The following is a 27,500-nucleotide window of genomic DNA, read 5'->3' as shown; positions in this document are numbered from 1 at the left end:
GTGCTAAACAAAATTAGATCAGACCTCTTTCCATTGTCTATTGGCGTTCCCCAGGGATCCGTATGGGGCCCAACATTTTTACTACATTTACAAACGACCTGTCAGCGTCGGTCCAAACGGGGTTCTGTATAGGAGACTCACTGGACATGGCTTCCGCGCAGTTGAACAAGGCTTTGTAGCAGGGTGTCTACTTGGTGTCTAAATTACCATCTAAAAGCTCCTCCTGGGGCAAGTGCGAAGCGATACTGCTCAGCACGGGAAACGGCGACGCGATGGGCCCATTTACTCCGGCATTCATAGGTGGCTTTAGCCTAAGTTGGGTTACGAGAACACGTTTATTACAGGGTTCGTACGGGTCATGGAAAACCTGGAAAGTCATTGAATTTAAGAATGTCATTTTCCAGGCCTGGAAAGTCATAGCATTTTATGGTCGGTCATGGAAAGTCATGGAAAATTATAATTACAAATGGTAAATTAATCATTGCAGTGTCAAAGAAAAGATAAAATGAAATAAAGGCGAGTTTCTATCAAACAATCGGAAGTTTGGCGGACAGAGGCCTTTAATTTATTCAAATTTGATCTGAGCAATATCCTAAAATAAGGATAGTTTTGAAAAATTTCCTTCGACACAGCTAACCTTAAGGTCATGGAAAGCTAGTGAAGGTCATGGGAAAAGTCATGGAAAGTTATGGAAAAGAGTACGAACCCTGTATTAGGTATTACGTTTGACTACAAACTTACCTGGATACGCATGTGCTGGAAATCAAGAAGAGCCTTGTGACCCCAAACTAGACTTATTAAGACGTTCAAGGTTCCTGCCAACCGTTCAATTATTCCTGTAGAACCATTAATGAATGATTCATGCGGGTAATGGCCAACAGACTGAAATGTATATTTAGGTCACGTGTGAACACTGTGAAGTTTACCCTATTTAGAATTTATAACTCAGTAACGGAATGACATTCTGAAATTTGTATATTAGATGAACCAAACTAATTATAATTAACAGGCAACACCACGCATTAATTTAACAGGCCAAATAATTTTATACAAATGTGATCTTTTCATGTTGCATCTATCACTTCATTCTTTCTACTCGATGCAATTCAAAACCAATATTAACTCCATACAATAAGTGTCTGTAAAATCACTTAATAGACCACTTTCATAAATGGCGACCACTTTTACATTCTTTTGTATTTATGTTAATTAGACCTACAGCCCTCGTTTTAAAACAAATATTCTTTTGAAATTTACTCGTCGTAGCGAGGTTAGTAGGGCTTATTAGCATTGAAACAAAAGAATATTTTATTTGGCCGCCATTATGAAAGAGGTCTATTATCTTAGGCAGCACCTCCCAATCCACTCGAGGGGCCCTTCAACTTCCGCTAATAGACGGCAACTGGAAAAGAACATTTCGCGTTCCAGGACAGTGGTGTTTCCCAGATTTTTATACTAATCATCTCTAATAGAGAAAAGAAACTTGGCAATGAAATATGGTTGTGTGAAGACAAGCTAAAAGGGAAAACAGCTCGCTTCCGGTTGCCGTCTCAAAAACGCGCGTGCTTCAGCTCCCAACTTAAAGAAATGAAACCTATTGTTTAATTGCATTTCTTTAGGATGTCTGCATCGCGGCTGTCAAAGAGCGTGACATTGACTTCAAACTAAAGGGCGTAGTTTCCGAGTGGAGTACGCAAGTCTTTTCATTCTCAAACTTCAAGAATCGAGGCGAGTTGCTGCTCAAGGGTGCCGAGACGTCTGACATTGTGTCGTTGATGGAAGACAGTTTGATGATACTGGGCTCACTCTTAAGCAACAGGTGTGAATTTAGTTCTTGAAGATTTCATCTATTGTACACGCTACTGCAAAATGGCTACACTGCTAGCAGTCCCTTTCTAGATAGTCGCGAATGCGCGCGAAATAGCCGAGCGAAAGCGGAAAACTGGAGTGAACGAGCGGAGGGGCGTGGGGAGAAGCCTCTCCCCCAGTCTCCTCTCGTGTTTTTCTCCTTGCTCCTGTCTCGCCACGCTGTGCGCTGTGGCTCGCAAGCTCTCGCGACTGTACAGAAAGGAACTGCTAGCAGTCTACAAAATGGCCACTTGAACTGCCGGTGGTCAGACATTTTTCTTCTAGTACAGTGTATCCTTCGCGGAATATTTCAAAGCTTGGAATTTACAATTTTGATGACCAGGAAGACACGTGGCTACCCATCTCGTGCGACTGATTTCGTACGAGAGGAAAGTTAGCTAAAGGAAGGGACTGCTTGCAATTTAATGGCTTCTGAGACCGTCCTCTTTCGCCAACCCATAATGAAGAAACAATGCAAGTTATTTAGTCCTAGGATGGTTATGTGCTTCACTGAACTGAAACTGGAACTGAAGACATGCCCTCGCCCCCTTCAAAAAAGTTAAATGTATTATGGTTTGGCTCTAGTGGTTTCCTAATCCGTCAGCTCAACATGCTAGTGTCTTTACCCTGTTTGGTTGATTTTACTGAAGGCATTATTTCTCGGTACTATTTTCTTGAAAAAGCACGCACACAATTCTTGAGTTGAAATGCACGGCTTGGAAGGTTATCATTTTTCCAGCTGGCAACTTGATCCATAACCTAAATCCTAATCCGCTTTCCTATTTGTTTGGCGTTGTATACTCAGAGTTTGTTGTACTGCGTTTAGTTAATACATTTGCAATTGCTGGAGAGTGATAGAATTAAATATCATTACAATTATTGCACATGAGGTGGTGATTTTCAAGTCCGGTATACGAATGAACTTTTTTTAAGATTTCTGTAGATCATCGTAGTTACGCACATATCTTGAGCAGTGTCCGCTCAAGTGACGTTCGTTACTTGACCCTCCCGATGGTTACCAAACTCAACCACTATAGTCGTATGAAAGAAGCTCTCACGAGTCTAACGAATTTTTCCAACTCAGTGGTAAAGTTACACATGCCCCGCGTTCTTCTTTTTTGTTGCAGATACAATGCACCATTCAAAGCCGACATTCAAAAGTGGGTTGCTAAGTTGACAGGTTCGACGGAGATCATCGAAAACTGGCTCGTCGTGCAAAACTTGTGGGTCTACCTGGAGGCGGTATTCGTGGGCGGAGATATTGCTAAACAGTTGCCTCAGGTTAGCAAGCCGCTCCAATTTGTGATAGTCCACCGAAACCCAAGAAAGTTGCTGAACTTCAATATTTTAGAGTCGTGTCCTAGAAATATCGCTTCAAAACGTGGTGTTTAATGATCATTCAATTGTGAACATGATTAAACTTGCGGAAACAGAACTAAAACATGGAAGAACCAGGAAGTGGACACTGTAAAGTTTCGGCGTTAATTTTTTTTCATGACCATCAAAATATGTCTACCAGAAGACTATTTCAGTTTGCTAACATTAAGTTCCTAGTTAGTAAACCCCGGATCTTTGGAATCCTTAGTTGGGGGGGGGGGGGGGGGATTTCCGACTAAGCGGTTTCTTTGAAATTACAATTTTGTCTGTTTGGCCCTACAAAGGAGTGAAACGACCCAGCATTCACTACAAACTTACTTTTAGTGAAATTTCCTTGAGAAGTGAGAAATTTCAGACGCTTCTTCACCGTAGTCACTTGAGGAAATGAGCGTTCAACACAGTATTAATACTGATCTAACCCGCACTGTTCGCTCTGGTTGCTGCTCTGGTCAGGTATCACGCTTTTTGCACCCACGTCAATGACCAAGAACGTCTTTGTATCAATGAAGTTAAGAAAGTGAATCCCCCATATTTAGTCTTAAACCGCTATCTATTGATATCAGACTATTTAGTAGTTTTCTGTCATACTGCGTGGTTATTTCAAGGGCGACACCTTGCTGGCAACGCCCGGTCATAGGAACAACAGATAAAATAATCTTCGTGGCAGGGGTGCAATTTAAAATATATCTCAAGTAATAATCACGGGGTACATGGTTTCGCTCTCTCATCTCATAATCACTTGTAGAGACCATAAAATAATTGAAGAACCTTATTAAGGCACTCAATAAATAGCTTGAGATGGGAGGGAAGTGGATTGAAACTTGAAAAAAAAAGGCCAGTTTTTTCAAGCGTAGACACGGCGTATAAAGAAAACGCCAGTCGATAGATCATCCTGTTTAAAGACCCTCCATGTCATCTTTTCTCGTCGGGAACGTTTTGCTTGTACACAAAATCAAGTGCTATGTTGTGCGTTTTACAAAGTTACTAACCTGAAACACTGGAACTAGCATGACAGAACCCGTGAAGATATATAGTTTCTCAGTTTTATAGAACACAATACGCATATGAAAAAGAACTGCGTACACATGCATTCTTCTACTGTGCAAGGCATGTATTAAAGTGTAAGGATGAAAACTGTGAATTGCCCAGATTATTGCTTGACTTGATTGGAACAAGAATTGCTTTGAATTCATAACTGACAGCTGAATTTAATTGGATCTTATTTTTCATTGAGTAGTTTGTTTCCGTTGTGATTCTGTGATCTTCAGGAAGCCAAGCGTTTCACTCAGATTGACAAATCATGGGTGAAGATAATGAACCGAGCCAAAGAGAACTCCAATGTGGTTCAGTGCTGCATGGGTGATGACACATTAGGGCAGCTTCTCCCACATATTCTGGAACAGCTTGAAATTTGTCAGAAATCTCTCAGCGGGTAAGAATGTATGATTTCACTATTTAAGAAAATCTTTGTCCCCGGACTTTTCATTAACCAGATCTCTTCAAATGCGATGTTTTCAGGTACCTGGAGAAGAAACGTCTTGTCTTCCCTCGCTTCTTTTTCGTATCTGATCCTGCTTTGCTAGAAATCTTGGGTCAAGCCAGCGACTCTCATACCATTCAAGCTCATCTGCTGGGAGTTTTCGATAACGTGAAGACCGTCACATTTCATGAAAAGGAGTATGACAAGATCTTGGCTATAAATTCGCGAGAAATGGAATCTGTGACACTGGTGAATCCAGTCATGGCACAGGTAAAATTTACGCATATACGCTTGAGTGAGCGCAGTCAAAATAAAATAATATTTTTTTCAGGAGTACAACATTAATGGCTAGGTGTGTTAGTTATGTGGAATCCCCTCCAAACGAGATGTTGCTCAGAAAAGAATAAAAAAAATCCATTACTTTGACCTATTGCCAACAGACATGAAATGAGCTTGCGTGGTTCTAAATCTCCCGTGTGTCAAACATTACTATTTGGAGATTTCCATAAAAAACAGGACTAATTGGCCTTAATTAAACCTATCCTAATACCCTAACCAGAGAATACGGACAGGTAAGGTCCTGCCATCTATCTGCACGGTGGACTGATGGACACCGCACAGAAATCAAAGCCAATCGCAACTCTTATCAAATCGTAGGTTAGTTTTTGTGGACAGGGTTAAACGGCAATACGGAGGGAACCAGTAAACCACCAGATTAGCAGAACCATCAAAATAACTCACATGTGAGGCCCGTGAATCAAACCCGGGCCACATTAGTGGCAGGCGAGTGCTCTCACCACTGCGCCGTCACTGTGTTAACATGATAACTGTCAAGCAGTCCTTGTGTTAACTCTTGAGCTACCTTTGAAATCACAACCGCCATTGTTTGATTCTTTTCTCAGGGAAATGTTGAAGTGTGGCTGAATACGCTTCTGAAGGAATCAAGAATGTCTCTCCACTCTGTGATTCAAACTGCCTCCATTGCCATTAAGGATCCTTCTTTCAAATTAAAGGATTTCTTGGATTCTTATCCAGCCCAGGTAAAAAATATATTTTAATACATAGTTAACGCGCCAATCCAAGCAACCCAATTCAGTGCACGCATGCGTGCTTCGTGATCTTTTTGTGTAACCTATGATACTTGTAAACTTTATCGTTTTCTAAAACTGCTCTTACAATGTTACAAGACGATAAGACAATTGGTCAATTCATGAAGGCGCGGACAAGAGCTATTATGCCCTTAAGAAAATTGGGGAGAATTCAAGGACCTAGACTTGCTCGACTAGCTCGTTTCGGCCGTGTTACACTCCACATTCCTGCCTGAATCATAAGGCTATGTATTACATCTCTCAAATATTGCGCACGCTATTTTCGGCCAATGTCGCGGGGTGCATTCTTCAGGATGCCCCGTGTTCTCTTGCTGTCTGCAAAGATCTTGAGATTATCACACATTTCACTTAAGTCGTTACTTGTAGACGTACTAAGTTACAGCTCGTTTTTTTTCAAATTCAATATATGGCCCTCGTGCCTCACATTGGGGAAGTACGTTGAACTGGAAGAAGCGTAGCGCTGTAACGAAAGTGCTCCAGTGGTAATAGGAATATACACGTGGTTTAAACTCACGTGGAAAAAAAAACTGTTCACCGATATTTTGAAGCGTAACAATTTATGAGTTTGTGACTACAGGGACTGTGTGTCGTTTCTTACAATTAGATGATAAGGGGATGTGGAGGCAAAATGTTCGTGGTTCTTCTTATATGTAGTAAACGTGAACGCTTGTTGACCTTAAATATTACCATGTCAGGCCTTTATTGACAACAAATCAACATAAAGTGTGATGCTTTTACGAAGCTACGTTTCAGTTTTACTGGTGTATTGTTGGCCATGTTTAGTGCTTTATCTCATCTCACGGTATAGGTTGGTTTACTTGGAATCCAAATGATATGGACGAGAGATGCAGAGGACTCTTTGACATACGCCAAATCAAACAAAAAGGTGGGGTTCTCGCAAAATTGAATCATCCGTGATGACTAGAGGCAAATAATTATTAACTATTTGTCGCGTGTCAGGTTTGACGTGTCTGAATCTTTCAACACGCGAAAAGAAGAAACCTAATAACAGACAAATGCAACAAATGCAATCATTCCTCCATCACGCTCTGTTCACGTGCAATGGTGGCCGTCGTTGGTGACATCGCAACATTAGGGAGCTTAAGCAACGACAACGGCGACGGCAACGAGAACGTCATCTCAAAATATAAATTTGCGTTATTTTAATCGCTTCGTGACCCTTTCAACGTTTTTAATACGACAAGGGTGTGGTAATTCCTCAAAGATGAGACCAGTCGGAACGGCACTTCATTTTAGGCGAGAAAATGAAAATTTATCCTCAAGTGCTGACGTTCTTCATAAAACCAAAAACTTGGCTATTTCACGTGGCTGTTTTGTTGACGACGGCAACAAAATGGACAAAAGTGAAAAACGCACGTGCAGGGCGTGCAAAGCTATTGTTTTACCCACTAAATATGCAAATTTGTGACGTTCTCGTTGCCGTCGCCGTCGTCGTTGCTTAAGCTCCCTATTATGTTGATGTCGTACATTTGGCAGTGTAAGCAGCTCGAAGTCTTTTGGCGGGAAACAGTTTATTGCTTGATGCCATGACAGTGTCCTCCAAATGATCAAGGAGATAAGTCGCTGCACTTCAAAAGTTCCAGCTATGTAACTATATGGAAAAAAACAAATAGCTCGACTATTATATGTACTTTAGTTCGTTGGTTCCAATCTCAGCGCAAGGTCTTGTTAATTTTGAAAAAAATACTTTCATTTCTTATTGCAGATAATGGACGAGAGAAACCAGTTTTTCCTAAAGATGTTAAACGAACTGATTGAAGTCACTACTCAGGAACTTACGAAGGTTGAACGTGTGAAGTTTGAGACTCTTGTCACCATCCATGTACATCAGAGGGACATATTTGATGACCTGGTAAGTTAAGGTTGTATATTCAATTGAATAAAGGGAAAATTTACTTTCATGCATTCTTTAAGCAAACCCTCTCACAGTTTCACCTGTAAAAAGATCGGTAACGATTTATTTATGGAGAGACCATTTCACCTTTTACTGAAGGCGTGGTATGCCATCAATAACATCAACAAGCGTCATCAGGCAGAAGAAAAACCGTTGTTTGATTTTCTCAAGACTGATTTCAAAGAAAACTGATTCGGCGTGGGATATGTTCTTATTGTATCAAATTTATGCAGTGATGCGATTAGAGGTCGCTGGTTTAGCGTGAAATGGAATCATCTTATCTCAATCACTTTACAGTATTAGAGAGCTTAAGCACTCAACATTTTTGAGATGCGGACGGCAACCGGAAGTGAGCTGTTTTTCCTTTTAACTTGTCTTTACTCAACCACATTTATATTGCTAAGTATCTTTTCTCCATCAGAGATGATTAGTTTAAAAACCTGGGAAAAATTACTGTCCTGGCATACGAAATGTTCACTTCCGGTTGCCGTCCGCTTGTAAAAAAGGTTGCGTTCTTAAGTTCCCCAATTTGGGGATCCTTGTTGTTCTATACAGTGCCGGAAGAATATCAAGTCGCAAACAGACTTTGAATGGCTGAAGCAGTCCCGCTTCTACTTCCGTGAAGAGACAGAAGACTGTGTGGTGTCCATCACAGATGTTGATTTCATTTATCAAAATGAATTCCTTGGATGCACTGACAGGCTCGTAATTACGCCTTTAACAGACAGGTCAGTTCTACCACATGAAACATTTTGTAAAATGAAAGCAGAATCGATTTAAGGAAACGAAGAGGAAGCAAACGAAAGATATAAGTGATCCTCGCACTTAACTTGTCAATTTATGAGCAATTGTAGTTTTATAGACACCTAAGAAATTTAAGGGGGCTCCAACGGGATTCGAACCCATGACCCATGCGATGCGGAAGCAATGCCCCACCAACCGAGCTATGAAACCACACAGTTGCTTAGGAGCAGGTCAACTTGTTGGGTTCATTTGTTCCCATAAAAGGACTCAATGAATGAAAGAAAGAAATGTATATATATATATTTAAAGTACGGCTCGTAGTTGATAGGTAGAAGTGATCCTTAAGATCCGTAAGACTGATACAATTGCATCAGTCTTAAGGTCGCTCAAACCACTTTCAGCAACTTGTAGGCAATGTCTTACTAGCAGGGCTAATTCTACAACACTGTTTAACATAACGGCAAAGTTGAGGAATCAAATGAAACAGCAATAATTGCTTAACACATCACACCCATTAATGTGACGTCATAGGTTATCATGGCAACAAAAGAGCCATCTAAAAGCGCCCTATGTTTTGCCTTTAAACGCTTATATCTCTGAAACGAATTCGGTGACCCCCATCTTTTATTGCTAGAAAGAATTTAAAAATATTCTGTGGAGCGGATTCAGAGCCAACTTAAAATTTCCAATTGTGAATGCAAGAGGATTCTTACCGTTTCGTTTCACAACAACGAACGATGTGCCCTCATATAAGACTTATTATAAATACTTTACCTCGGATAATGCATTTCGCGTGCTTTGATTGGTTCACTCAATCTCAGTTATCAGCTCATATACCTTAGTTTGACTTTATATGGTAAATGATTGCGCTAAGCGTTGCTAAGCTAATTTTTTTTTCGCCGGAAAGCGAAATTTGAATAAAGCCAAAAGCGAAAAAAAAAAACAACCTTTTTTGTGGAAAGTTTGGATCAATTCCGACGTTTAGAAGTACGCGAAAAGGCAAGAAATGTGTGTGTGTTGAGCCTACGTCTGTCTGACCTCAAGGTATTACAAAACATCGCATCTTCATCAAGTTTTTCGATTTTGCTTGGATTTTCTCGCTTTTTTCGCTCGTATTTTGTACTTCCAAATTTTTTGAGTTTAAGGAATTTAATAAAACGATTATTCCATCCGCGCTTGTTGGATACTAGACTGGTTATAGCCAACTCGGCGCTACGCGCCTCGTTGGCTAATTACACATCTCGTATCCAACAAGCGCGAATGGAATAATTGTTAATTATTTTGGTCCTAAGAGAAGCAGATCTGTGGATACGATGCCATGAACATATCGGCGTCATTTCTTACTCATTCATTATATATGTACTATTTGTTCCTTAGGTGTTACATCACCCTCGCTCAGGCCCTTGGAATGTCAATGGGTGGGGCTCCTGCAGGACCGGCAGGAACTGGGAAAACAGAGACAACTAAGGTTTAAAACTTTCACTTTTATTACTAAGCACGAACCCATATAAATTTTATTGCACATACAGTTTAGCGAACGATAAAACAACGAAACAACAGCTACAGCTGTAGGTCCACTCAATGAACCATGTCTTTCCTTATAACGGCCACTAACAGATTTATCTCTGTCCAACACCAGACGATTTTTCTCGTCAATGGGGAAACCCTTTATGAGGGAAGCTTTAACAACATTTAGGTCCCCTCGAAATCGTGTCCCCTCTACAAAGGATAAGAGTGCATGCGTATCGAGTTTCATTTGATTTTGTAGTCAGCGTCTTCAAGTTGAAAGGCGCCGCACAAACTTGAAGAAGTTGTGAAGCAGTCAAAGAAATGCAGGCTAAAACGGGATATGGGAAACATTTCATATCCTCAGTTCATATACACATTTTACAGATTTGGTTTGTCTTTGATGTTTTTGATGTTCTTTTTGTTGATCTTAGGACATGGGAAAGGCCTTGGGTAAATTTGTAGTGGTGTTTAACTGTTCTGATCAGATGGACTACCGTGGTTTGGGTCGAATTTACAAAGGTAACTTTCATCACTTATCTTAAGTCCTCCTTTGGAACTCAGTAGATGAGTAATCACATTCGATAAGTTTTTTTTCTTATGAACAGACAATGAGTTTATGTGAGGCTAGTTTCACTGTAATCTCAAAAACCCCTGTGTTTTTGTTGTAAAAAAAAACGCAACAAATCAGCCAAACATTGAATATTAATAAAAAAAGCCGAACCGTGTGTGTAACCAAGTACAAAGGGTCCAAGCAAGAAAACTTAAGCGTTACAGAGAGGAGAAGGTTTGGCCCTTCAGGTCTGTGAATTTCACAACGCAAGTATGATTTTGTTTTCTTAGATTTGATGCGTGTTCATGCACCCCGAATGTGTACATCACACCATTGTTATCTGCGTTTCTATAAATTGTTTGCAACGTGATGATACCATATTGTCGTGCATTAATATGTTCAACTTGTAGTTGTGGTCAAAAACAACTTGTGAAAATCACGTTTCCCAACCACACCAGTCCTGCTCTCTTTCTTACAACTTCGTTGTCTGTAATAACCTGTTTTAATTCGAAATTCAAGTTAGCAATTTAATTGGCCTTTCTTTGTCCATCCAGGCTTAGCCCAGTCCGGAAGTTGGGGTTGTTTTGATGAGTTCAATCGAATTGAACTTCCTGTGCTATCAGTAGCTGCACAACAGATTCACGTGGTCCTCACGTGCAAGAAGGAAAGGAAGAAAATGTTCATCTTTACTGATGGTGATGAAGTCGACATGGACTCAGAGTTTGGCATCTTCTTGACAATGGTAATAGACAATTCAAACTACTACACCTTCGATACGAGACAATCAGAATAATTTTAGGTTTTGACTTTCAAATCTGTATGCACTTATCAAGGTCCCCTCAGCGAAAACAGAAACAATAAACTGAGCACCATGTTTGGAAGCATACAGTTCTGCTGGTTCCGTCTTTATGGTTTCAGCTTCAAACGTAGCGTTTACCTCGATACCCTTTTTTCGAGATTTTAGGAATGGCCGAAATGAAAATGATAAGATGCGCGTTTTGAAGTGCTTGCTCAATAGTCGATCCCCAGAGTTAAATTCTTAGCTTCTCCCTTTTGGCATCTTATTTTTTTTAACAGAATCCAGGATATGCAGGCCGACAAGAGTTGCCAGAAAATTTGAAGATCATGTTTCGAACAGTAGCTATGATGGTTCCTGATCGACAGATCATAATTCGAGTCAAGCTGGCCTCTTCCGGTTTTATCAAAAACGTAAACCTGGCACAGAAGTTTTTCACACTCTACAAGCTGTGTGAGGAACAATTAACCAAGCAGGTAAGGTCATGTTATGGGTTGTTGTTCACATACTAGTATCAAGATGCTCTGGTAAGTTTTTCGCGATAACCATTACGATCGCTTAATGTAATATCTACAAATACATCTACATTCCCCAGCACTCGGTGAAGCTCATTTTCATTTAGGGCTGTCATAAGCCTTCCTGAGATATCACTGCAAAGCCACCCATTTTCGAATATTATGTGGGATCTTTAACGTCCCACAGAGTTTAAGAAAAAGTGTTCGTTAGACGGGGCCTAGGGTTTAAGTCTTTATTCGAAAAGACTTGAAAGTCTTACCATTTGCATATATCATTACACAGGTAGCTATTTTTCCTTAGTTATTTAAAGATCCTGAATGTCGGTTTCTCCTTAGTTGAACTCACGACCTCCCTCACGGTATAGTGCGATGATCAGCGCCAGGTGCGGCTTCGATTATCCCAGTCAAACCCTGTTCGTACCAGCATTCCTGCATGGTCTTACAATAACAGAGGAGAAAGTGATGTTGTTATAATGAGATCTGCAATCAGATAAAACTCCAGTCTTTTCGACTAAAAATCCTAGGCTCCAATATCACAACACTTTTTCCTTGGTAGTTAAATGTTGAAACGTTCAGGTACCAACACTTTGTTGAAAGGTTAAGATTGGCCGGTGTTGTGATGGTTGGGAATGGAATTTGGTTGTATGAACGTAGAAGTGCTTCCCTCAGGAATGGTTGTGTTCGTAAAATCTAAACTAATTGCTGTTCTTTTTTAGGTTCATTACGATTTTGGTCTTCGTAACATCTTGTCCGTTCTCAGAACCCTTGGAGCTGTCAAACGAGCCAATCCTGAGGTATTTTCGTACTGCTTTAGTTTTGCCTGTTGTGTTAGTTTACTGCAATAGACATAAGCTAAGGAGTTGTTTCATATTAGTGCAAGATTTATTTTTCTGATAATACTGAAGAAAAGTAAAGAACCTGTTTCCGGTGCCGGGAATTCACTGGCGGAGCTTTCTCGCCCCAACAGCCTGAGTTTCATTACAATACAATACAATACAATACTTAACTGACCGCTCCCCATAGGGGCTTTTCAGGGCCAATGAAACACAACCAACGAAACAACAGAACACAACAACTGCAACTGTTAAGAATCCCAACTGGCCGGAGGCAAACCAGCTGGCTATTTACAAGTGCTAGGAAGTTGAACCAGGGACTTCCAGGAACAAATTCAGCGAGCAGTCAGAGCGGGTCTTGAACACGGGATCTCCGGATCTCAAGGCAAGCGCCCTAACCACTGGGCCACACCTCCTCCTTCATTCGCAAACTCCAGATGACGAAATCAATTGATGCGTGACATAACCCACCAATCAGCATCTTTTGTTCCCACGGTACGTTTGTACATTCGAACTCGATGCCGATGGAAAGCAAATTTCTAAAAACATATCATAATGAGATTCGAGCTGTGAACTAAACAAAAAGTTCAGTTTACTTTCCGGAGTCGATGTTCCCGGCTATGTTCGGAAATTTGATTGATGGAAGCCAAAACGCAGTTTGGCGCTTGGCGCTTGAAGGTGACATTCCGCAGAATTATGAAAATCACAGTAGCGGGCATCCATTTTTGCAACCCTTAGCAACAGCTTTTCTTTCAAACTTTTGAGACTGCATAGAAAAGCTGAAAGGTCAAGATTCGCCTCCGGGAGGTTGCAATTCTCGATCGAAAGAATCCATCTCTAAGGACGAGATCGCAGAACCACGAATATACCCAGGTTTGGGTGGACGTCACTTTGTAACTATGATATTCATAAAAAAAGTGCTTGTTGGATTTGCAGTACCACCCAATTCGTGTCTTGAGTATTACTTTGAAGAAGTAGGAAAACTATTTGGTGTTTTCAACGAAGAAATTCGGTTCAAATTATAATGCGCCGGTTTAGTTTGTACTTTCAGGTTCGGATGGTGTACCAGTCGGTTATTCTTTTCTTTCTGTTTTTTTCTCTCTCCTATTTTACCTGTGTAACACAAACCAAGGATGAGCTACTGGAATATCCACGGCTGCTTCGTTTGTTAGTACAGAATGCTAACGCATTACCCTTATATGATTTTCTTCAAGTTAAGCTTGGAAAACAGAATGTTAAGGTTTTATTTCCTTTAAAGTGTGAACTTTTCCATTGGTATGTACACATTTCATGACAACGGCTGTTATAGGATTGGGTGAGAAAGCAAACAAACCTACGTAGACTAGTAAGCCCTATAGAGTGTTTTCGCTCATGCGTCCAGCAACCATATTTGCATACTAAAACAAAAGGAAGAACTTTCCTAAGAATAGAGTTCAATTCCGAAAAGAATATTTCGCTCCTCAAGATGGCCGCTGTTTCTTTGTTTCACTCCGCCAACATGGCCGGCGCGTGACGTCATGTGAAAATACTCTATACACTTTATTCCAAAATGGCCGCCATTTTAGTGTTCTTTTGTTTTCATGCAAATCGGCCCTTATGGCCTCGTTCACGGTTAAATATTCTTTTGAATTTTACGTTTGAAAGCGAGGCCATAGGGCCAATTTGCATGGAAAGAAAAGAATACTAATATGGCGGCCATTTTGGAATAAGGTGTATGCACAACTGAATTGCGTCCAAACCAGATCGAATGAAATGAGGTCTTAAAGTGGTCTTTAGCATCTGATTGAAAGTGATTTTTGTACCATTTATATACTCTCCATTCAATTTTCATGCTCCTGAGCTTTTTTCCATCTGCCGACTCCTGCTTTCATCGTCTCAGTGCACGCTGTAATGCCAAGCGTTAACTGCGTGGATGAAATGCACTAGAATTCTCATAGAATACGTTTTCTTAGAACTCATCACATTACCTTAGATTAAAGATTTTCCTTAGAGCTAAGTAGATTTTCTGCTCCACACTTCGCCAAACTTGGTGAGATTCACTTGCGAAGAGAAAATTCAAATAGACTTCCCTTTACACAACAAAATTACGGAATGAAGAAACGCAAAGTTCTGATTTGACATAAACGACGCATTGCTTTTCTGCGTTTTATTTACTTGATTTAAATCTATACCCACTTCACAGGACAGCGAAGATCGTATCGTCATGAGAGTTCTTCGCGACATGAATTTGAGTAAGCTGGTGGACGAAGATGAACCACTCTTCATGAGTTTGATTGATGACTTGTTCCCAGGCCTCACTCTGGACAAGGCGGGTTATCCGGATATCGAGCAAGCCATCGCTGATTGCGTAGAGGAAGCCAAACTTGTCAATCATCCACCGTGGACACTCAAGCTGATTCAGGTTTTTTCATTGTTTGTTTTCGTTTTTCTTGTCTGAAACAAGAACTCGTACCGGATGCAACGTTTTATTCTACGTATTCCAGAAAAAAACTAAACTCTACCACAGTATCTGGAGATTAATCTTTTAGCTTTATATCTTGATTAAAATTGAAAGATGTCTTTTTGTCGGGGTCGAATCGCAAGCCATGCCAGGCTTTTGCTAGACGATGTGCAAACAGAATAGATGTAAAGTAACCGCCTAAACCGAAGCCTTTCCGAAGAAATCATTCACCATTTATCACGGTTTGATTAAAATTAGTGGCTCTAGCTCAGTTTCAACTTGTTAGAAAGAGCAATGGTGACCTATTCCTGAAGTTTTGGCTTCGACTTCCACTGCGCCTATCAGGAATCTCATCACAAGATGCATAAAAAATCAACAACGGCCTTTTTTAAAACTATGTACACACTCTATCTTTAGAAAATTTGGAATATTTAGTAACCCTTTTATTTATCGTTGCTCTTAAGTATGTTATCATAGTTAGTTATGCATGTTTCTCTAGGTTGTCAAGTTATAAATTCAGGCAGTTTTTCCCCAAGTTATTTTGTATTTGATGAAAATGTGAGATACATTGAACTGAACACAAATTTAAATGTTTCGTCATCCATTTAAAAATCGTGATTTATTTACTGCGTTCTAGACCAACGGTAGACAAGTATTTGTCCTGTTTTGCTTCGCAGTTGTATGAAACCCAGCGAGTTCGCCACGGTATGATGGCACTGGGTCCAAGCGGTGCTGGGAAGACTAAATGTATTAACATGTTGATGAAGGCCATGACTCAATGCGGTGAACCTCACAAAGAATTTCGTATGAACCCAAAGGTACTTTATCTATTATTTGCAATTGAGTGATGTAAAGTTGTCTCCTCCGAACATGCAGTATCCTCGTAATTTCGAAAGATCAAGGCTTATGGACAGCCGGCTTCCCCCTCAAGAAGGAATCGTGCTGTGATGATACAGGCAATCAATTAATTGTTTAAGGTCCCAGCTGATTTTTTGGGCCATTTTATAGTTAGTGTGGACTTTGATTGAAGTCTGCAGATTTTCTTTGAATGGCACAGTTGTCAGGGATTGCTGATACAAAGTATACTGAACACAAAACTGCTAATGTATTCACATCATACTGGCATTTAACAAGTAGTTAACAAAATTGACGTCAGTTTTCCTATCAGCAAATTTGATTCGAAAAGAGAAGTTTGTAGATCTGATTCCAACAGTGATGCGAATTTTGTCAACTACAAACAACATCAGAATTCCATGTCCATTTCCGTTGATTACTTTTGTAGTGCAATATGTTTGAACTAAGAGAATGGAGCATATTTTACGTAAATTAAAAGAAATTTGCATCAGATATACAATAATTGGCTTATAAACAGCGCTTTTTAAAGTAACGGTAAGGCACGATCCGAGTAGACACAACCCTTTGACAATGCAGTTCCATCTTGTAGTTTGTAGTCATAATATATTAATTGTGTTTATTTTTAGGCCATAACTGCACCTCAGATGTTTGGCAGATTGGATGTCTCCACCAATGACTGGACCGATGGTATATTTTCAACTTTGTGGAGACGGACCTTGAAGGCAAAGAAGGTGCGTGCGTGCATTTTTGTGTGTTTCTATTGGGTTGTTATATGTATGTTAACATTGATTTTTTTTTTTGGCAAAGTTGAAATTACGTCATAAGGCAAAAACTGAACAGTTCGAACTTCTTTAGTTTTTCGCCATTTTTTCGTGTATCTGGAATACCGCTTTAAAAAAAAAGTTACATTTTACTGACGCGGTTTTCGAAACTTTTTCAAAGCTTTTAACGATAGCAGAGGATCACTGCCTAGAAGTGTTTAGAGAATACTGTGTAGTGTTGCACCCCATTAAGTGGTCCGTACTTCATGTTTTCAATTCCCTACTGTAGGGTGAACACATCTGGATTGTTTTAGACGGTCCCGTAGATGCCATCTGGATTGAGAATCTTAACAGTGTATTGGACGACAACAAAACTCTGACATTGGCTAATGGCGACCGTATCCCAATGGCACCGAACTGTAAAGTTGTTTTTGAGCCTCACAATATCGACAATGCTTCGCCTGCCACTGTGTCAAGGTAGACTGTCTATTCCTTTAGCTGTAGAGGTAATTTAAGAGGGGCATCAACAAAAAGATTTCAAGGGACGGCAAAATCAGTGCGGAAAGTTGTTTGATTTCAACCCATTTTGTGGCTGATACCTATAGCTGTCGAGAGAGTTCTAAAAAGGGGGAAATAAGTTAGAACAAGAAAATTCTCACAGTGTTCTAGCAAGCAGGTTTCCCTTTTCCTTTAACCGTCAGCTTCTAATTGAAATCTTAATTTTGCTTATGTTATTCACCTGCCGGGATGTCCATATTGGAAATAAACTGTGCGCGAGGTCTCAGAGGGGCTCATAATGTCTGATAATACTTCTTGGTAGTTTTGAAAGTAATCCGCTTTATACTTGAAACTGATTTCTTGTTCTCTCTCTTAGAAACGGTATGGTGTACATGAGCTCATCCGCGCTGGACTGGAGACCTATCTTACAGGTTTTTTTTTTTAGTCTTTTCTGTGAATTATATTCCGCGTGTCTTGAGTTGTGGCCTCCATCATTAACCATGGTCATCATCGCTTTTCCTTTTAGGGCTGGCTAAACACCCGTCCACAACTAGAAAGAGATGTCCTTTTCCCTCTCTTTGAGAGTGTGTTTGATGAGTTAAGAAGTTTTGTTATTCAGAACTGCGTACCAAAGATGGAGGTAAAATACTCGATGTTAGTCATTTTCTAAACGAGCAGTAGCCTGGACACGAATGTAGGGATCAAATTGTCAAGCAAGCTGAAAATTGAAGCCTTTCTCTTGAGATGCTTGATGATGATTATGGAATTTAAGCACACTTAGATTAAAAGAAAGTTAATGAAACTAAGCCGATGTACGCTTTTTTTCAAACTGTTTTTTTAATTCACATACAGTACCATTACTATTAGGTTCTGGTTATGTTTCGATAATTTCTTTTGAGGGCTGTTCTAAACCTAACCCTAACTCAGCAGGGATGGCACTAGGATTTTTCAATCTGGGTCCTGGGACCCGCATGTTCGGCCAAATTGGGGTCCCAAGCATTTTTTGGGGGTCCCAAAATCTTGGTGACGCTCTGTGAGAAAAAGAGTATGTTTTAAATTATGAGAAAAAGAGATTAACCAACTTGGAATTAATATTGACGCATATGCATAGGACCGGCCGACAAAGGCTTTTTCTAGAGCCGTTACATTCATTCCTGGACAAGAACTCTGTTAATGAAAGAGCACCCTTTCCAAGGGTTTACGCATCACTGGTTTCCTCCCTTAGGAGCAACGAACAGTGACGTCTTTTGCTATATATTTGCATTCAGTGACTTGCAGAGTACATTCATCTGAAGAAGACTGCAGAAGGCGGTCAAAAATTTAGTTTTAACCTTTTTAGATGTTTTAAACCCCATTTCTTAGAACTTTAATTATGATCACAGATCGCTCCAACAGTTTTACAAACACAGAATATACTGATAAATCAAAGCAAGTTGTGTGAGTTATTTAAGTCAGTGCCTTGCGTCCTGGGACGCATTAAAATTTTGATGATGCATTTTTTGGATTTTATTTGCGTAAAAATGCACGATTTCTGCGTTAACGCGATCCCAGCTCAGTATACCTCCCACCCCCCTTCCACCCTGGATCCACCCCTGGGAAGCGCTACTAAGACTGAAATAGTGCCTAGTGTTCGTTTCAATCGTAAGACGCGGGTTTGGCTAGCTTCTAGTCCTCATATTCTTTCACATGCCGCTTTTTTTAGATGCAGGCAATATTGTTGGATTTGAACGGCAATGGCACCAAACGTCATTTATGTTTAAAATTACATTGTCTTGATCAGGTTTTAGAGTGTAACAACATTGTCCAAGCAATAAATATTTTGGAAGGCTTAATTCCTGGTGAGGATGCTCCCAAGCAAGCGGATTCTAGTCATCTCGAAAAGCTATTTGTGTTCTCTCTGATGTGGAGCGTTGGAGCGCTACTGGAGCTCGATGATAGAAAGAAGGTACTGTTATACTGCATCGTTGCAATTCACTGCTTTGTGCAAGCATGCTTTGTGTAAGCTCGGTGACCTCGCTTATGAATGGTTCAGAGACGGTGCCGTTGGCTTTGTATTGCTACCGATATCGTTGCTCAGAGTTGAAGAAATGTATTTCTACGATCTAAATTTGGAGGCAAAAAAGGAAAGGAACTTAATTTAAGTGTCTAGTCTTTTAGCGCTGGAACACTAATTGGGAAGACTGCAAACTGAAATCTGCAAAAGGAGGTGGAAAAAGGTTACCCTTGTTAATGGAATGAAGAATTGCCGGATAATTCTTGATGGTGATTCGGAGATATTCGGAGAAAATCCGAGTGCTTCTTTGCAAGAGTCGAACCTACGACCTTCCGATTTCTTGTCCACCACTGTAGGAAACTCGTTGGAGCTGAGCCATTAAACTACAATTGTAGGCTCAAGGGACAATTTCCCTGCTGTACTGGTATTCCAAGGGAGCTTACGAAACGACGATGCCGACGGCAACGACGACGCTGCAAAACAATAGGTTTAGTGAGCAAAAACAATGGCTCTGCACGCTCTGCACGTGCGTTTTACATTTTGGTACATTTCTTTGCCGTCATCCCCTAAATGACGGCGTGAAATGATCAAATTCAAGGTTCTTTGGAGGACGTTAGCACATGACGATGAATTTTCAGTTCTCTCTTTACGCGTCCGACCCACTCATACCAGTTTAATTCCTCGACAGTTACTACACATTTTTAACGCGAAACGACTATTAGGGAATTTAAGAAACGACGACGGCTACGACTACGACAACGCCACAAAGCAATAATATCATTGGTTAAAAGAGCATAAATAATCGTTCAGGACGTGCAGCACGGATTTTAGCAAGTATGTTTGCAGTCCTCTGCATAACGACGACGTGAAATCACCAAATTTGAAGTTTTGACGACAACATAAGCATGCAACAGAGAATCCTTCATTCTCTGTTGTGACTTTGAAACCGCTCGTACCGATTTATTTTTAGGATACTTTGCCCACATTGTACGACGCGAACTAGACTGAAAAATCGCGAAAGACTTACGATAGAGCCAAGTTATATTTTGAGGTGACGTTTTCGTCGACCGTCGCCGTCGTAGATCTTAAATTAGGGAGCTTACGAAACGACGACGCCGACGGCAACGACGACGCTACAAAACAGTAGGTTTAGTGAGCAAAAACAATGGCTCTGCATGCTCTGCACGTGCGTTTTACATTTTGGTACATTTCTTTGCCGTCATCTCCTAAATGACGACGTGAAATGATCAAATTCAAGGTTCTGTGGAGGACGTTAGCACATGACGGTGAATTTTCAGTTCTCTCTCTACGCTTCCAACCCACTCATACCAGTTTAATTCCTTGACAGTTACTACACATTTTCCACGCGAAACGACATGAAATAGTTTCGTAGTGATATGAATAACGCGAACTCGTATTTTTAAATGAAGTCCTCGTAGCCGTCGTCGTCCTCTTTTCGTAAGCTCCCTATTCCCTAATTGCCAACGTGCGGCAACCTCGCAAGTGTAGAATGGTACATGGTACAGGTTAGCTTCATAAAGAGACGTATTTTCGATGTGGAGCAGTAAAGAAGGACAAGTTCAATGTCTAATTTATTTGTATCACGAATGAATGCTTGCTGCTATTCCACGACAACTTTATAATAATCCTTTTTTTTCCTTTACCTTTTACTTTTTCTTGTCTGTTTTGTACAGATGGAAGATTTTTTGTCAGGAAAAGGGGCTTTCAAAATGCCGCCTGCGGAAGGCCAAGACACAATCTTCGAATATTTGGTGAATGAGCAAGGAGGATGGGAGCACTGGTCTGAGAGGGTGGGTTGAGTTTCGCTGTTTTTGGTCACTTGTGGGCCGGTCAGCACAGGTGCCAAAGGAATTCCTTTAGCATGTATGGCGTCTCCGAGGCCTTATCACAGGTTATCATACGCTATTTTCGAGTTCATGTCTGCCTCCTCTTCAAAGCGAGTCTAAGTGCGACGTTTTTGTGATAGTGATTAGTTCTACTTTACATATGAAAAAGAAAAACTTCGCACTTAGACTTGCTTTGAAGAGGAGGTAGACATGAACTCGGAAATGGCCTATTCCTTAAGCATGTATGGCGTCGTTTTTTTTTCCTTTTTCTTTTGAAATCACAGTTTTACCATAACTTATACACAACAGCATTATGTGCAATACTAACGTTATGCTGCAATATTAACATTACTAGTACGCATAGTCGAAGTATCCAGTACATATCACGAGATCCTACGCGCGAGTGTGAGGCTGAAACTTGCCAAAGATATATTTTCAAAGAAACCACTTGCTTGATATGACTTATTATTATTCCACTATTTTGCCATTTTACCATAGTTAGTCAAGAGAACGCGCAAAATATGAGACGGTAATGTACTGTAGTGTTCCGGTTTGACCGGTTTAGAACAGCGCCAAAAAAAAAAGAAACGGGAGTTTTTCAATGAAAGAAATTATTTTTAACGAGATGCAAAGCCCGAGAATTTAGCTTGTCATTGCTTATCACTCGTCATTTCGTTTATCCGATCAAATACTGTTACTAACTACGAATTGTAGGTTCCAGTTTACGAGTATCCCAAGTCCAGCATTCCTGAATACGCATCGATTCTTGTGCCAAACGTGGACAACACACGGACAGATTATCTTATTCATGCATTGGCCAAACAGAGCAAGGTGGGTAGTGCTCACGGATCCCTTAACATAAGCACTTATAGAGCTCTTTCATAATGGCGGCCAAATAAAATATATTATGTTTGTATGGGTAATTAAATGGTGGCGAGTGAAATTAGGGATTAATTTCACGGACAAAAAGCAAGTGAAATTATCATTTGATGTATTTTGTTCTTCCTTTTCATTGGCCGAGAGCCCACCACGTGACCTGCAAATAACTGCCTACAAATAAGTGCTTTGCTGCAAATAATATTCTGCTCATGCGAAGTTGACATCACGCTCTTGTGAGAAAATGGCAGATCGGTTCCTCGAGCTGTCAGAGAATGATTCGACATCTTTAGTTGATCGAAAGAACAGTGAGAATACTAAGAAAGGAACAAAAGTTGCACTCAACGTATTTCTAGAGTATCTCAAGGAGAGAAAGGTAGACGAAGAGTCACTCGTTTCATCGACGCGAAGGACGAGTTAGCGAATGCATATGTACTGAAGAGATTTTATGCTGAAGCCAGAAAAAAGCATGGCGAGCTTTACACCACTGTGAAAGCTTCACTTGTCGGGATACGCTTTGAAAACTGTGAAATTCTTCAGCTTTGTTGATGCCTACAAATATAATTATGCTGAGAAAGAAACCAATTGATTGGTGCCATTACTCGACTCTTCAAGGCAGCGCGCGCTTACGGCTTCTCGGCTTCTCAGCCTTCGGCTTCGGCAAATAATTGATCTGCCCGCCACTGACAAATCACGATATTTTTCTCAACCTCGTACAATAATTGTTAATTATTCCCTAAATTCACGAGTATACCATTTGATTGGCTATTAACATTACGTCCATAAGACGCCATTTTGGCACTGTAGGAAAAGTTACCATAGCAACATTGTAATTTCACATGTAAAATTATAAATTAACGCTGAAATTTCGCGCCAAAATTACGGAGTAATTTGTCACCCATGTTATTATAATGCTAATAAGCCTTTCTAGCCTCGCAACGACGAACAAATTTCAAAAGAATATTTGTTTGGAAATGAGCGCAGTACGTCTAATTAACACAAATACAAAAGCATGCAAGAGTGGTCGCCATTTATGAAAGTGGTCTATGGGAGCCTGATTGAATTTCCGACCGTAGGCTTTATTCTGAAAACTGTGTTTTTCCTATTGTTACTAACATTGCAAACAGTACCGGCAGCGGGAATGCGGAAAGCGTCTTAAGAGCTCTTTACTAGTAAGGAAACGCTTGTTATTAAGCAGACTTCGCAACAAAATCGTCTTGATATAATCCTACATATTGCGTCCTTTTGTAAGCAAAAAAATTCTGGTATGGCGCTGCTCTAAAGTGAAGTCACCATTTCCAATTTTAGTTCGCTCTAAGTACTAACGATTTTTCCGTTTAGAAACAATCGTCTTTTGATAAACTGTCATAGGGCATACGCAGCGTCAGAATAGGCCACTTCGGAAAACACCATAATACTTTTAGTTTGTCCCCCCAAATTTTGAATAAGCATTCTTTTTGTTTTCTCTTGGGACCATTGTAAGTCCCAAGGGAAACTTGAAACAATGCTCATGCAAAATTTGGGGGGACAAACAAAGAATATTATGGTATTTTCCGAAGTGGGCTATTGGTGCCCACACCCGGTGCTCGGACGCGGGCGTTAGTCTGAACAAACGTGCTCAGAGAAATTTCGAGACGTGCACTGTACCCGGGCACGGGCACCACGTCAAGAAGTAGTAATCAGGCACCGATCTGGGCACGGGCGCTTCGTCTGTACACGTGTTCCTACATCAGGTTACGAAAATGGCGGCGGGTACGAAGTGGACTAACGATGAAATCAGTGAATTAGTATCAGCGTACAGCGAAAAAAACGTTCAAGATTGTATGGAAGAAGTGATACAAAGAATGAACGAACAGTGGCGTCGAAAGAACGACGCAACAAATCGACAATAGACTCAAGAAGCTGAGAGGCAGTTATGGCAAATCACCAGAAGCACGACCGCCGTTAAACATGTGAACATTTGGGAGTAATACAAAAGAAATAGAAATTGCACGTGATAAACATGTGAACATTTGAGAGTAATATAAAAGAAATAGAAATTGCACGTGGCAAACGGAAGTGCGAAACGTAAACAAATCTTTGGGGCACGATTTGTCTGAACAGAAGGTCCGGTGCTCGGGCGCGGGCACGAAGTCTGAACGGGACCTATATAGATAAAACTTGAGAGGGAGATCTATAGGAATATTTGCTATGGATATTGTGTTTGACTTATGTAATGAATGCGGGATATAGTAAACTCATTGGTTTCTGTCATTTGGACGCTGTTAAAAGGAGTAACATTTGAACTGTATCGAGATTTACTGGGGAATATATGTGAAGTAAGAGAGCGAATACCCTTTATTCAGTTGGCGCCAGCAGCGAAACCTCATTGGTAAGGTAGTGTGAAAATGGACCACGCGGTCACAGGAACAGATAAAAATAATGTTCGAGTCATAGGCTCAATTTAAGAGGACATTTCAAATAATTACCATGGGACACAGGGATTTGCCCTCTTAATTCATATTCTCTTATTTATTAATGAATTTTACAAAGTTGTTTCATAGCCCTTTGTTTGTAACATTGCCTTATATATTCAGCTTGTGGTTGGGGCCACTGGACCTTGCATTAATTTTTTGCCTTACCATTTGAAGTTGTTCCCATGCAAGCGTTAATGGCGGGTATTCGGTTTTAGGCTACGTTTTCCTTTGTAAGATATCATCAGTTTGGATTTATTCTTGTTCACAGGCAGTGCTGTTGATAGGAGAACAAGGCTCAGCTAAGACGGTCATGATGAAGGGATACTGCAATAAATATGATCCGGAACAGCACCTCTTTAAATCTGTAAACTTCTCCTCCGCGACAACTCCCAACATGTTCCAGGTACTATTTTATGTGAAATTTTCATCATTGATTTTACTTGAATCTTGGAGAGAGTTCATTGGTAACATTATGTTTAAGTCAAACTGATGTGAACCAACTTAATCGGATGTTCATCAGCAGCTATTCCCGATTCTTTCTTGGAATTTTTGTCAAGGTCACCTAAGCCAAAAGACGCGATGGAGGAAAGAGAGTGATCCGCCCACACGCTAATGCGGTTGGGAGCCCCTTTCACACTAATAGCCCATATACTGGGTGCGTTTGCTTAGCCAATCAAAATTCCAGAATTAGGCATTTTCCTATGATTCATTCTTTTAACTTTTGCTTTGTTTCACGTTCAGCCCCTTGATCTATTATTTCTCATTTTTCCCCCTTGTTTTTACATTTTGAACAGCGCACAGTTGAGAGTTACGTGGATAAGCGCATGGGTACAACGTACGGTCCACCGGCCGGCAAGAAAATGACAGTGTTTATAGATGACATCAATATGCCGGTCATCAACGAATGGGGAGATCAGGTATTATATAGTCAACTGAAAACAGATTGAGGTTGGGGACTGGTTGGGTTAAGCAAATTTGCCGAGCGTAAAAATTACATAACATTGAGCTTAAATAACAGGCACGTTCATTTCTTTACCGTTCCATCAGGTATAGTTTTGAGTTTAGTGCTTAAAATTTTGGAAATTTTACCGAAGAACCTTTTGCCCCCTATTAGATCACGAACGAAATCGTTCGACAAGTCATGGAGATGAAAGGATTCTACAGTCTCGATAAACCCGGTGAATTTACCAGCATAGTCGACATTCAGTTTGTCGCAGCCATGATCCAGCCTGGTGGAGGACGCAATGACATCCCGAGCCGTCTGAAACGGCAGTTCACAATCCTCAACTGTACGCTACCCGCCAATGCGTCCATCGATAAGATCTTTAGCTCCATCGGTTGTGGTTACTTTAACAACGAGCGCGGTTTCCCCACAGAGGTTCAAAACATGGTCGTTCCGTTAGTGTCAGCTACACGCAGGTTGTGGCAAAAAACCAAGATCAAGATGCTACCCACACCGGCTAAGTTCCACTACATTTTCAACTTAAGAGATCTGAGCAGAATATGGCAGGTAGGAGAACATAGTTACATTGCGCGAGATTGAAAAAAAGCCAACAAGCCACATGTTCATGAAATGTCAATTTAGCCAATGTTTTGTGCTTTCTCTCTCTGTGTAGATGCCGTTAGATTAGGCTTTTTCAATCGCAACTTGTGTGGGCAATTTCTCGTGTAACGTGAGTCGCAAAAAAATGTTACACAAGTTGCACAAACATTGCCTAATATTGTTTGGCTGTAAAATTTGTCAGTCATGGTTTAATGAGGTCGCCGTATGATGGTATCCTTGAACCGTATACTTGTTTTCTGCAAGCGGTAGGAAAACCCCTCGCTTCTCCATGCAAGCGGAGGAAATCAAACTCTGTCGTGTGTAAGATGTTTTCTGACGTCATGGTCATTTCGCGTTTAGTTGTTTTCCAGAAAAAGGCGATGAGATTTACTAGTAGGTTTATGTTTGAATGCAACAAACCCTTGAAACTTTTTTTTTTTTTAATATATATTTTGAGGTAATGGTTTCATGTGGCATTTGCCAGTGTTGCTAAAACCATTCGTGGAAACAACAAAACTGTTTGCACCACATAAGTTGTGCTTCTCTGCTTCAACTACTCAAACCGTCTTTTAGTAGTTTTAGTTATTAACTAAACCTCCGTTTTCTGTTGATTGGAACTCAGAAAAAATAACGTCCACAGTAGCGTTTTCACGGAATTTTCGATCGTCTACACTAGACCTGCGTGACCTCCCTTCCTGCAAACTGCGCATGCTTGAGCTGAATCCACGGTACAATGCTAGCGGCAAAATTAAAAGCAATATTTAGCTCCAAGCAGGCTATTAAGCTTGAAATCAGACCAAGTACTAGTAACGTAAATGCGAGATCCCTCGCCATGTTGGATCGATTTTTTTTAATGCTGTTTAACGCGTATGTGAAACTGGGACATGTAAATGCCAGCGATGTAAGCGCTTTTGAAAACATCCGACTTCGTCCGTCCAGTATAAGACCCTGAACCTCGGTTTCCAAAAACCTTTATTCTAAAGCGCGTTTTCGAAAACTTCCGTTTTGGCAGACATGCACCTCCGTTTTCGATGGTATTAGTGTGAACGGAAGGCGACAGCGAAAACGCATCAGTGTTGTCATGGCCTCATGGATATATTAGTGGTTCGTTAGTTATGTGTTTCTGGGTTGAGATTAGACTGGCTCGAATTTTGGAAAAACGACATAAACTCATAGCTATGCTGTACCAAACTTGTAGGACTTTTACAGAAATTTCATCTGATAATTAAGATTGAGCTGAAACTTATGACTCATTTTGTGCATTTTCAATGTGACCAGGGTATGCTTACCGTGACGTCTGAAATCGCTACAACGTCTAAGCTGTTTTTGAATCTGTGGAAGCACGAGTGCAATCGAGTGATTGCAGACCGCTTCACCAATCAGCAAGATAAAGACTGGTTTGAGAAGGCCCTGAAACAGGTCGTAGAGGAGGATTTTGATGCTGAAACGTCTGGCTTGTTGGGAGCAGAACCATACTTTGTGGACTTCTTGAGGGATGCCCCTGAAGCAACAGGTATGTAGAAATGATTAATTATATAGCACGACCAAGCCCTGA

At 40.6% G+C, this 27,500-nt stretch overlaps 1 protein-coding gene across 1 annotated transcript in view; it reads left to right on the top strand.

Moving 5' to 3' along the window:
• Nucleotides 1-27,500, top strand: part of LOC137997057 (dynein axonemal heavy chain 5-like) — a 102,768-nt gene that overhangs the window by 44,964 nt on the left and 30,304 nt on the right. The window contains exons 42-67 of the mRNA XM_068842791.1: nt 1,620-1,819; nt 2,976-3,129; nt 4,494-4,657; nt 4,744-4,975; nt 5,608-5,745; nt 6,623-6,700; nt 7,541-7,687; nt 8,285-8,457; nt 9,851-9,941; nt 10,414-10,501; nt 11,087-11,274; nt 11,610-11,804; nt 12,560-12,637; nt 14,859-15,077; nt 15,794-15,934; nt 16,598-16,702; nt 17,022-17,209; nt 17,607-17,661; nt 17,757-17,870; nt 19,011-19,175; nt 20,918-21,034; nt 21,785-21,901; nt 24,671-24,805; nt 25,197-25,319; nt 25,517-25,912; nt 27,224-27,458. Coding sequence (XP_068698892.1) covers nt 1,620-1,819; nt 2,976-3,129; nt 4,494-4,657; nt 4,744-4,975; nt 5,608-5,745; nt 6,623-6,700; nt 7,541-7,687; nt 8,285-8,457; nt 9,851-9,941; nt 10,414-10,501; nt 11,087-11,274; nt 11,610-11,804; nt 12,560-12,637; nt 14,859-15,077; nt 15,794-15,934; nt 16,598-16,702; nt 17,022-17,209; nt 17,607-17,661; nt 17,757-17,870; nt 19,011-19,175; nt 20,918-21,034; nt 21,785-21,901; nt 24,671-24,805; nt 25,197-25,319; nt 25,517-25,912; nt 27,224-27,458 — 4,036 coding nt within the window. The remainder of the gene's footprint in view (nt 1-1,619; nt 1,820-2,975; nt 3,130-4,493; nt 4,658-4,743; nt 4,976-5,607; nt 5,746-6,622; nt 6,701-7,540; nt 7,688-8,284; nt 8,458-9,850; nt 9,942-10,413; nt 10,502-11,086; nt 11,275-11,609; nt 11,805-12,559; nt 12,638-14,858; nt 15,078-15,793; nt 15,935-16,597; nt 16,703-17,021; nt 17,210-17,606; nt 17,662-17,756; nt 17,871-19,010; nt 19,176-20,917; nt 21,035-21,784; nt 21,902-24,670; nt 24,806-25,196; nt 25,320-25,516; nt 25,913-27,223; nt 27,459-27,500) is intronic.

This window comes from Montipora foliosa, chromosome 3 (genome assembly GCF_036669935.1).
Source record: "Montipora foliosa isolate CH-2021 chromosome 3, ASM3666993v2, whole genome shotgun sequence".
Lineage (NCBI taxonomy): Eukaryota > Metazoa > Cnidaria > Anthozoa > Scleractinia > Acroporidae > Montipora > Montipora foliosa.
Note: the sequence above shows the minus strand (reverse complement) of the source record. Positions and strands in the feature narration are given on the sequence as shown.